Source organism: Bidens hawaiensis, unplaced genomic scaffold, assembly GCF_021521415.1.
Source record: "Bidens hawaiensis isolate Kalapana, Puna unplaced genomic scaffold, B.hawaiensis_p1.1 tig00030757_1, whole genome shotgun sequence".
NCBI lineage: Eukaryota > Viridiplantae > Streptophyta > Magnoliopsida > Asterales > Asteraceae > Bidens > Bidens hawaiensis.
Window position 1 is genome coordinate 181,738 of NW_027495129.1, and position 12,522 is coordinate 194,259.

Below are 12,522 nucleotides of genomic sequence, written 5' to 3' on the forward strand. Positions count from 1 at the left end.
TGAACATCAACGCCCATCTGGTTTGCTCGAACAACCTGAAATTCCTACGTGGAAATGGGAAAGTATAGCAATGGACTTTATCACCAAGTTACCCTTGACCGCAAGCAAACATGATAGCATTTGGGTAATAGTGGATCGATTGACCAAGTCTGCCCACTTTCTGCCCATTCGTGAAACCTACCGTGTTGAGCAACTTGCGCATCTTTATGTCAAGGAAATTGTCTGCCGTCATGGTACTCCTTTGAGCATCATATCCGATCGCGATGGCCGTTTTATATCTCGCTTTTGGAAATCTCTCCAATCTGCGTTAGGAACTCGTTTGGACATGAGTACTGCATATCATCCTCAGACTGACGGATAGTCTGAGCGAACCATCCAAACCCTTGAGGATATGCTTCGATCTTGTGTTCTTGATTTTGGAGGTAATTGGGATTCACACCTACCTTTGATCGAGTTCTCTTATAATAACAGCTATCATTCCAGCATCGGTATGGCCCCATTTGAAGCACTTTACGGTCGAAAGTGCCATTCACCGATTTGTTGGAACGAAGTGGGTGAAGTTCAAATCACAGGACCCGAACTAGTTCAAGAGACAACCGATAAAATCGCCAAGATCCGTGATCATCTGCTGACTGCCAGAAGCCGACAGAAGAGTTACGCAGATCGCAGGCGGAAGCCTCTCGAATTTCTAGTTGGTGATCTTGTTCTCCTCAAAGTGTCGCCCTGGAAGGGTGTTGTCCGCTTTGGGAAGAAAGGTAAGCTTGCGCCTCGTTATGTTGGTCCGTTCAAGATTCTCGCGCGTGTGGGAAAAGTTGCCTACAAACTAGACCTGCCGCCCGCGCTCAGCAATGTGCATCCAACTTTCCATGTATCCAATCTCAAGAAATGTTTAGCTGACGAGAACCTCCACATACCACTTGATGAAGTTCAAATTGATGAGTCTATGCATTTCGTTGAGAAGCCTGTTGAGATTATGGATCGCGAGGTAAAGCAAACCAAGCGCAGTCGCATCCCTATTGTTAAAGTTCGTTGGCAGTCCAAGCGCGGTGCCGAGTTCACTTGGGAAAGGGAAGATCAGATGAAGATCAAGTACCCGTACCTTTTCTCTGCGCAACCTACTTCGAGATAAATTTCGGGACGAAATTTCTTAAAGTAGGGGAGACTGTGACAACTGCCCAATCCGACCCGACCCAGGTACCCGTTTTCGAATCCGATTCTTTTTTTTTGATTTAAAATTTGATTATTAATCTTTGTAAATTTAACATTAAATAAATTATATATATATACATATTATTTTTATATTACTTACTAATAATAATAATTTCCTTCCCGCCTCTTTCTCTCTCTTGTCGCCGTCCCGCCCCTTTTGTTTAGACCCTTACGCCTTGAACCCCTTTTCCTCTTAACTCTTTGCTTGTCCTTTGGTTCTTCCCGCCTAAGGATGTCTGCGCAGCTCCACGCGCCAGACTCTTTACAAGGAAGCCTGCGTGAAGACCAGTTGTTCCTGCGATACGCGAGGCGAACTGTTCTCGCAGCGCGCTAAGAACGGTAGTTCTTCCCGCGACGCGCTAAGAATTGTAGTTCTTCTCGCAGCGCGCTAAGAACGGTAGTTCTTCCCGCGACGCGCTAAGAATTTTAGTTCTTCTCGCAGCGCGCTAAGAACGGTAGTTCTTCTCGCGACGCGCTAAGGATTTGTGTTTCTTCCCGCGACGCGCTAAGAATTGTAATTCTTCCCGCGGCGCGCTAAGGATAATAGTTCTTCCCGCGGCGCGCTAAGGTTGTTCTGTCTGCCTTCGCCCTCGCGCGTGCGCTCGAATCTTCTCGCGCTAGACCTTAAGTCTTTTCTTCTGTTTAGGTCTGCCTGTATTCTTTTGACATCTTATCTTTTGTTTGAGCTCTTTAGGTCAGTTCCGACATCTGTCCGAAAAGCCACCTTCGGCGCAGCATGCGCACCAATCCTATTGGTTGACAGAAAAAGTGACTGACATAATCTTTTGAAATCTTCTTTTGCATGCCTTAAACAGTGTTTTATCTGACTCCTCCCTTGCTTTATTCTGTAACCTGTCAGCCCTTTTTCCTGTTCCCCTGCTGCCATATCTTTCCATATCCTTTGCTTTTGGATTCTTATGCTTTTTGATATCTCTTGCTTGATTTGTCTAGATCTTTTCCTCTTTTCTAGGGATTGTGTTCCCTAGGGTTTGCCTATAAATTTAGCTACTTTCTTAACACTTCACACACTACACTTAATCACTCCCCATATCTCTCTCCCTTTGCTCTCTGCCCTAATTCCTCAGCCGCCTCCTCTCTCTGCCTTCGTCTTTTCCCTTGTCCTGCCCAGATTTCCGGTAATATATAATATATAATAATTTGTTAAAGATACATATTGCTATGCTAACATATATTCTAGGCATAAAACAAATCGTTAAACCAATAACCTCTTATTTATAGGTTAACTTGTGCTTATTTAAAAGTTGGTTCTTGCTTTACCTTTCAACGCACCGTTTACATGTGAGTAATCTCGTACCTAATCCCTTTTTATTTTTAATGTTTTGGGATGTTCATGTGTTCGTACAAACTTGAGTCTTAAACTTGTTTATGAACTTTTGTCGCGCAAAACCCCATGTGTTATGGACGTAGACTTGGCTGTTTATTTGTATGTGTGGATCATTAACCGTCTTGTCGGCCTATTCCGCAGTTTTCATGGATCCATTAGATGAACACGGGAGAACTATCGTTTATGATTTCTCTTTTGTTTACACTTGCACAGTTTTCTTGTTTTTGTGCTCAATTGGGAGCACGGATTGAACTATGAGCTATGATCTAAGGCTTGATCACAATCTGATTACACCCTTGTTGAACACCAGTTATACACATGATGCGCGCAGATATTGTTATCAATTTATATGTATTAATCTTGATTTCTCACCGACACGCAAGTGTTGACGTTTTATTTTAACACATGTTCAGGTTTGCTGTAGCTGTTTCTGGAAGCTTGAGGACACATAGGATGTTTTCTTTTCTTTTGGACCTAGTTTAAAATGTAACAAGACAAGTTTATGTTAATTGAATATTTTAAGTTATGATATGATTTATGTTACTTGATGTCATGTTCTGCGCGTGCGCAAGGAAATGTATTTATTAAATATTGACACCCAAATAGTGTCGCGAGTAATGAAACAATACGTGGCGCCCCGATGTATAATCCGCCATCGGTCGGGGTGTTACAGATCAGACCTTATGAAACGATCATCTCTCATGTGGTATTTCTTTGAGGTCTCCTGTTTTAGTTTTGGTAGATCTGTTGGTTTAGTGGTGGTAAGTCATTGGGTGGAGAATTCTGTGGAATGTGTTGTGGAACGGGTTGTTCTTGATTAGGCGGTAGGTTAAGATTGTCGGGTTGAAACATAGGTGGGATTGGTATGGGTTATTCTCCTAATGGTTCATGTCTTCTTCTTTTGGCCTTGAGGATTCACCTTTTCTTTGATTTGCTCGGTTTCTTCTCGCAGCTTTCTCAATCTCTGGATCAAACTACAACACCTCCTATCTCGGGAAAATCTCGTATGCATCAACCTAAAAGATTAACTGCACACACCAAACAAGCACAACCCACGCAAAATCAATGAAGAAAAGAAAATAATCTAAAATTTAAACTAAATTACGCTAATTTAAACTAAGCTAAACTAGCACTAAGCGCGTTTAGTCCCCGACAACGATGCCATTTTTGACATAGGCTGTCGCGGTCTACTCAAACAATCAATTAAAATACTTAAATACCTATAACTAGTACGGGTAAGTAAGGTCGTCTCCACAGGAACTCAAAGAAAGTGCTAATTTAATATTACTAAAATAATTCTTTAACTAAAGGCGGACGGACGATGTCAAGCAGTTTTTTCAGAAAGATTAATTAAAACTAAACAATTACTTAAAAAGATTTGTAAACAATATTAATAAAAAGTATTCACTCTAGGTTCGGGTAATGTGCCATTTAACTTAATCACATATTCAACTGACTTGGTTGCGCAGTAATTGCTAGACCTATTAGTTTGATTATGATGACAAACGATACCCTAACCGAATTGTTAACATAATAAAACTTATTCTACCCAATTACCAATTAGTGTTATGAAAACCAATTAAATTGCAATAACCGATGATTACTGGTTCAATGACACAAGAGCTAACCCTAAGTGTTAATGAACATGTAACATTCGTTACTTTTCAAACCCGAAACCCGACCCATTTTGAATTTTCGGTTTTTGTTATATATATATATATATATATATATATCAAGTTCGTTTATGTATTTTAAGTGTCATTCGTTATTTTTATTTGAGTTGTATTCGTAATCATTAAACCAACCTATTTTGCCAATTCGTTATATTCTTGGTTAATATTCATTGTTAATATAATTTACACGTGAATTTATGTTTACTATACATTCGTTTCTTATTCATTTTGTTCTAATAATGAATCTACGGGATTTAAAGGTTCTATGTTAACGAGCCACATTAATACTTTAAATATCCAATTTATAACTTCTCATTACGTTTATTAACACATCATAAAGTACAAGAATTCAATTTGTAAATTTTATTTAATTATTGATCTTAAAAAAACATACTAAAGTACAAGATCCATTTTGGTAACTTATATATTAATTCTGATTCTAAAAGAGATGGAAACTTCAAGGGTCATCGTGTAAAATTATTTAAATTATATTAAAATAACCCCAAACACCCCCCCCCTTTTCCCTGCCAGCCGCGTTTTTCCGGTACACCAGAATTCCGGCGCCGGCGAAGCTTCATTACACCCTTAAACCTCGTTCCTTGACCCGCTAAATTAGCATAATGAACTTAGACGGCAATAATCAACATCAATCAACATATTAATTGGGTTATAACGTACTAATACCATCAAATTGAAACCGTAACAATCGTCGGATCTTCGGCCTTAATTCACAGGAAATTAACTCTAAGATTTGACCACCTTGTTACAATTCGGCTATAAATAGGACGACACTCATCTTCCTCAACTCTCTCATACCACTCAAACTCTCCCAAACTCCCTAATCTGTTCTATTAAGCTCAAGGAAACTGGTGCTCCGACGAGTCTCACCAGTTATGTTCATAGCTGACTTTATTTTATACATATGTTACAGGTGTAAAGATACGAGGATGAAAGTTAGAAGACACATAGCATGCTTATAGGATATTCAAAGAACAACTTTTCATTTGTTTATATATTTGTTAGAACTTGTACTATTTGAAAAACTTGTGTTACATGAAGATTTAAATGAAATAATGTTATTATGGTCACCTAATAATGCCACGTGTGTTTGGTCACCTAATAACGCCTCATGAACACAAGTACACACACACACACACACACACATAAGTCCAAGGCTTAGGCCTAAAACAAGTTTTCTCAAAAGCAATTTCAAGCAATTTTTAAATTCGGTTTTCCGATATTTCTTCCTCATAAAGATGGTTCTACGTGGCGGGTATGTAGTAACTGGAAGGGGGACGCGCTTGTTTTCCGAACTCTTGACACCAAGGTTATTGAAACCTAAGGATAAGCAATGCGCATATATCCAATCAGACGTCGGACCTGGTTGCTTACCTGGAGAGTTCGGGAAGAGCATGAAACTTATTAGGCCAAAGCGTACCACACCAAACGACATACGAATCACAACTTTATATTTTCAACCGTGATCATGTCTTCTTTGTGATAAGGATATGGTTGCACTCCTTAGGATGTCACACAAGTCATGGTGGTTCATGCGATGTGTGACTCCGACCCTCAATGTTTACAATGTGTTTTAACTAAAAGTCTGACAAGTCGTGCTGATACACGAATAAACAGCTTTTGGTTCGATTTGATTACGCATTTTGATTTATATGTTTTAACTGAAAGTCTGTCAAGTCGTGGTGATACGGTGATACACGAATACGCAACTTTTGGTTAGATTTGATTACACATTTTTATTTTTATTAGAGCATACAAGTTATGATGATTTATACAACGTGTGATTCTGAATACTCAATCGTTTATATTGTGGTTTTGACAAGTCATTGGGATATGTGAATATACTCGAGTTTCAATTTGTTTTCTATGTTTATAATCATTGAAATTTCTAAAAGTCATGCTAGTACATAAATTGTTGAATTTCAACCCATTTTCTTAATTTATAAATTCAATTATTATTATAATTTGAAAAATTCGAAAGGTCATGGTGATACATTAATAGTCGAGTTTCAATTCGTTTTCTTTATTTGTATATATTCATTATTTCTTATACTTTGAATTGAAAATTCGAAAGGTCATGGTGATACATGAATAGTCGAGTTTCAATTCGTTTTCTTTATTTGTATATATTCATTATTTCTTATACTTTGAATTGAAAATATGAAAAGTCATAGTGATACATAAATAGTCGATTTTTCAATACTCGTTTTCTCGTGTGTTTTAAATTGAAAATACGAAAAGTCATGGTGATACATGAATAGTCAATTTTTCAATACTCATTTTCTCATGTATTTTAAATTGAGAATTCGAAAAGTCATGGTGATACATGAATAGCCGATTTTTCAATACTCATTTTCTCGTGTTATAAATTGAGAATTCAAAAAGTCATGGTGATACATGAATAGTCGATTTTTCAATACTCGTTTTCTCGTGTGTTTTAAATTGAGAATTCGAAAAGTCATGGTGATGCATGAATTGTCGATTTTCAATTCGTTTTCTTATAAAATTCGTTTATTATAGTTTTAATTGAAAATTTGAAAAATTATGGTGGTACAAAAAGACTCGATTTTCAATTCGATTTCATTACTCAAATTAGGTTTGTATTAATTCCGTGTTTTTATTATAAAATTTGATATATTTCTAATTGAAAATTTACGAGATCAGTACTGACTCATGAGCACTTCGATTTCGATTTCAAATTTTGTTTCATTCGATTGTACTTATTTATCTATTTACATATTTATAGATGGATTCCGATTTTAGGAATCTCTCATGTAACGTTTCTTTTGATTTTGATATGAATTTCATATTTACGTCCAATGTCACGCGAATTGTTCACACTTCATGCCTTCTCGTTCTCCTCGACGCTGCCCTCGAAACTCAACACACAAAACAACAACCCAAATCATCAAGCAATTGACCATCGCAATCCTGACCATGACAAACCAAGATATCCTTACCAACCACAAACAATACATATAAACATCAAGGCTATACCTAAGTAAATCCAAACCCAACCTAACTCTTGGATACTCAAACCTAACCTAACAAAATACTTACACGAAAACCTACCCTTTTTGAAATACTTGTAATTCCACCACTCCGCTACCGCAATGTCGAAATACTCTAAGCTGTGATAATTTTGGCCAACTCATCAACTTTTGCCTCATAGCTATACAAACTCAACACTACATATTTATTTTCATGACCTATTACCCAACCTTTTGCTCTGCCTTATACTCATGCTTCAAGCCTGCTACCATGATAATAACCCGAGCACACCCGTTATAAGGCTTAACTTGTTTCCGCCATACAAAAACCTTACCCCGCGTTCCTTGACCTCTCAAGAGTTTAGTTGATTTTCGACTTCGATACTTTGCCTTTTCAAACCTGTTATTAATCCTTGCATTCTTTTCCACATTTAGTCCTTTTTCAAACATTTTTTTTTCGTGAAATTTCAAATCTTTATTATTTTACAAAGATCATTAATAAGGGGGTGTTTGTGATTGCTTATTTTCCCCTCCTTTTAACCTTTTAACTTTTGCAGAAAGGAGAAAATAGAAAAAAGGTGTTTGAATAAGTGAAAAGTACTTTAGGTTTTAACTTTTCATTTAAGGGGTGTTTGGTAGAGGGATTTGATTGGGGAGAAATGGAATTAGAAATATTTCTTTTGTTTGTTTTTCACTTTTCATTTCTATTTCTCTTTCTATTTCTCTAAAACTAGAGAATTCCATTTCTCTTTAAAACAAAGAGAAATCCATTTCTCAGCAGCCTCCTCATAGCATGTCACCACCTCGTCTCCGGCCACCACCTCGTCTCCGGCCGCCACCTCGTCTCCAAGTCTGCAACCGCCACCCCGTCTCCAAGTCTGCAACCACCACCCCGTCTCCGCCGTTCGCAGTGGTGAACACAGAGATGGTAACCGGTTGTAGGTTGCAGGTGGTACGGGTGAACGGAGATTAGGGTTTCAAGTGGTGGTTCGTGGTAGGTTAGGGTTTTCAGATGGTCGGGTGATTGTGGTCGCAGGTGGGTGACAGTGGTGGTGGAAATCGGCGGTGGTCGCACGTGGCTTCTGATTATCATCATCATCATCGCCACCACAACCACCACCACAAAATCTCCAAAGAGGCAGTGATGACAGATCTGAGTCTCCTTTTTCTATATCTTATGTTCCAAAAATTTGAATCTTTTTAATTTCTTGTGTACTGTGGTTGAAGAAGGAGATTTGGTGGCGGCAGCCGGTGGTGGTGGGCTGTGGTTGAAGAAAGGGCTGTGGTGGTGGTGCTGGTGGTGTGGGGCTGTGGTGGTGGGGGTGGTGGTGGTGGTGGGGCTGTGGTGGTGGTGCTGGTGGTGGTGGGGCTGCGGTGGTGAGTGGTGTCAGGTTGGGTGGAGGTGGGGTTGGGTATGGTAGAGTTCTCTGTTTATTTTCTCGTGTACCAAACAAGAGAAATGATTCTCATTCTCCATACTAATTCTCTTTCTCTACAATTCCATTTCCATTTCTATTTTCTCTCATTTTCCATTCTCTGTACCAAACACCCCCTTATAGTAAAAAAACTGGTTTTGAGAAGTCAGGAATTTATGACTTTTGGATTAAAAATTCAAAAGTCATAAGTTATAAAAGTTATTTTAACCAAAAGTCCTTTTAGATTAAATAAGCAATCCCAAACACACCTAGTATACTAATTTTCCCAAATTCTTGATACTGAAATATTCTGTTTGGGTTTAGCGAGCGAGTTCATTTCACAAAACCCCTCAAAAGAAGCCCTCTTATCTGTCAGTAATCATCTTTATTTTATCTCTTCTAACAAACAGACAGATCAACTTATGGGTTTCGTTTTTCTTAGGTCAAAAATTGATAATTATACTTTCAGGTTTGGAAACTACTCGAAGGGAAATTATGTTTTAGGTAATAATTATTATGCTTTTAGTATTATTCTAAATATCATTACATAAATCAGTCATCCATCTTTTTCATTTCAGAAAGAAATAAGCATCACGTTCTTTCCCAGATATTATATATGTTTTTAGAATTAATACCCCAACACAACACTTATATGCCCAACTCATTTTAATGCCATCATTTTGCTAATTCTCATGTTTATTGCTGTAACTTTAATCATCTTTTAAACAAAATTAATACATGTTATTTTGTATATATTGCTGTACACTAATATTGAAATGTTCAGTATAATGTAACTGGAGTCGATCCTTGTTTTAATCTTTCTACTAAATGAACTAATATATAGTCTATTTTTTCTATGTAATTAGCTAATGATGCCGTTAGCCGAATCAACTGTCATTGCTTCTACAAGGGCCCGAATTGGCATCCTTTCACCCGTGGTGATAATAAGATACTTCCTACTGCAGCGGTAACAACCACTTATACTAAAACACCAATAGAAAAGTAAATATTTTCTTTTAGTATAGTTTGAACGTCTACATTGATTTACATCATAAGAAATATTTTACTGTAAGTTACTAAAATTTCAGTGTGATATTATATTATTGTATTGAGCACAACCATTTTTTGTGTACAGGTTGCTGAGTTATCAATTTTTGCGAACGGGTCACGAAGTTTTTCTACACAAGTAAAAGCTCCTGCTCAGGCACGACAAATGGTATGACCTCTTTTTCCATTTGACTTGGTCAACTTCAGAGCGATATGATTAATTGGTTTTCTTATAACTGTTGTTTTTATAAGTATTGAAGCGTATTGAAGTAAGGGTATTAATCGTTTTTCTTATCGCTGTTGTGCTTATAATTATTGAAGTAAGGGTATTAATCGTTTTTCTTATCGCTTTTATGCTTATAATTATTGAAGTTAGGATACCAAATCTTCTATGAAAGTTGTCACTGATAGTTTAAAGTTTCGTATAACTCTCTGAACCGCATAATAACATATCTGTTTAAAGTTATACCTTCTATAGAAATAGTTAACCTTTATCTGGCACATACAACATCAATCTAATACTAGTCTCTTCTGATACTTCATTTGGAATATGTTGTGTTCAAATACAACATAAACTACAATAGTCTATATAAATCAAATAGCTATGATATGTTTGTTATCGCATGTATGTGTGTGTGTGTATTATTTACATTATTTATGTATTTAGATTTCTTTTCTACTATACTTATTATGATTTCTCTTTAATTAATGTCTCAGCTGGCAACACGTTCAGATTTTTTTTTTTAAAATTATTTCACCTTTTTTTTCAATTTCTGATGAGGAAGATGCAAGGATTTTGGGCATATGATTGAAAACTTCGCAAGCTGCTTTTTTTGTATGGTCAAGAGATGTTATATGGATTAAACTGTTTTTTTTATTTTGTGTGTGTAGAGTAGTTTGTACTTTTAAAAGTGCACAACTAAAACCTAATATTATTGATATTTATACCTTTTCTCGATGTGCAGTATACTAAGTGTGAATCTGAATTACAAAACCAAACCAACTAACACCGTAATTGGGATGCTATTTTATATGTGCAGGGTTTGAAAGTTTCCATGCTTAGTCCTGGAATCATATATGAGCCATACGGTCCTCGTGAGCCCATCTCTTTTTTACGAAGGTCACATTTGAATTCTTTGAAACCTTATATGATATGTGTTTGCCAACAAGGTTTCTTAAACAGCTTATATGAATAGAAACTACAATGAATATACTAGTAGGCTGGTGGCATATGTGATTGCTTGATTTTCTTTAAATAGTGAGAGTGAGGACATTATTGAACTTTGAATAATAAATCTTAAAACTACTTTGGATTGATGAACTTTGTGGTATTATTTGTAGGTGGTTTACAAGAAATGGATGGAGAAGAACAAAAGATGATATCTTTCTAGAGGTTACATCTTGCACTCTGTTACCAAGTTTATGGTCGTATGGGAGCTTGCATATTGCGTGTCTCTTTAGGTTCTAGTTTACATTTTTTGGTTGTTGACTTGACACTTTGCTTTGACCTTATGCAGCTAAAAAATGCTTATGCTATTGCCAAATTGCGAAAATCTGGCTACTCAAAAACAAAATTTTACACTGAGGCTGTTAACTTATATAAAGAGGTACACTTTTTACTTTAAATCACTGTGACCATAGGTGTTGCACTTTCAAACTATTAGGGACTATAGATGCAATCTCTCAAAGCTAGGGACCAAACTTGAAATATGGACATACGACAGGGACCTTCCGTGTAATTGACTCTTTTTAAAAATTTATTTGGAGACCGAACTGTCTATTTCAAGCATCTTATCTGTGTACAGTGAAAACGTTGTTGGTTATTATTTGGGATTAGATTGCCATCTAATGATCTATTTCACAGATAAACACATTAATGGCTAATGGTGACAAAACATCCTTGCGGAAAATGGTTACCGAGCAAATGTACTCTGTATGTTATATCCATTCATTTTCATTTATGTGAATTTGGTGGAATGTATTATGTTTTTTTATGCTTTTTATGTATTTTTCTGAAACACAGGCACTTAAGAGTGAAATTAAACAAAGAGAATCTAGATGGAGTAATGTTTACTGGGAACTAATAGAACCAGTCATTAAGATCCGAACTCTACGTGCTCGAATGGCAAGTATCATTTCTTTTGCATATTTTACTTACAGAAACAAATGTACACAAAACCAATATTATTCACAAATTTTTCATTGTTTTTCTCTTTTTTAGATTGGTGTAGATAAAGATGACCTGAGTAAAGTATTCATACAGCTCATGCTTGAGTTTCTCTCTAAACAGGTACATTGATTACATCTTAAAAGTCGTATATGTGACATTAATGTTTTAGTTGAGCAACATTTGAACTTCAGTTTATGTGAATAATTAACATATATTTATTAATTACATTGTATCACTTGATACAGAAGTTTGAGGCCTATGATTCAAAAGGGTCTGTAGTTGGTGGAAATAAAGATAAGGAGGTATTAGATTGATGCACTTTGTATTTATTTATTTTGTTATCATATATATATATATATATATATATATATATTTATATATATATATACTGACAGGTTGTTTGCTTAGGTCCTCGTTCGTGATATTTGGGTTTTTGAAAAGTCTCAGTTTCACCCTGGTGCTTATTGGCGTCTATGTGGCAGAATTCCTGTAAAACCAGGTGATCCTTAATTAGCCTCTAAATCATTTGCTGTCAAACATGTAACATTTTGAGTTCCAGAATTTTTGTACGAGGGACGGTCTTTTACATGAATGGCTCTTTAAAATCCAAACTGCAGGTTAAACCGTCATGGTTATCTGTATTGACAATTAATAA

The 12,522-nt window shown here is 36.3% G+C and overlaps 1 protein-coding gene and 1 long non-coding RNA gene across 2 annotated transcripts; both read left to right on the top strand.

The window, feature by feature from the left end:
* The first annotated feature begins 10,596 nt into the window (after window positions 1-10,596).
* On the top strand, window positions 10,597-11,918 carry LOC143580886 (uncharacterized). The gene is made up of 5 exons (XM_077063802.1): window positions 10,597-10,817; window positions 11,039-11,090; window positions 11,215-11,304; window positions 11,562-11,630; window positions 11,721-11,918. Exons 1-5 carry the CDS (start codon window positions 10,753-10,755, stop codon window positions 11,916-11,918), a joined length of 474 nt encoding a protein of 157 aa, XP_076919917.1. The 5' UTR covers window positions 10,597-10,752.
* LOC143580890 (uncharacterized) lies at window positions 11,918-12,434 on the top strand. The gene is made up of 3 exons (XR_013143736.1): window positions 11,918-11,987; window positions 12,113-12,169; window positions 12,276-12,434. It is a non-coding gene; the product is annotated as an uncharacterized LOC143580890 (long non-coding RNA).
* The last annotated feature ends 88 nt before the right edge of the window (window positions 12,435-12,522 follow it).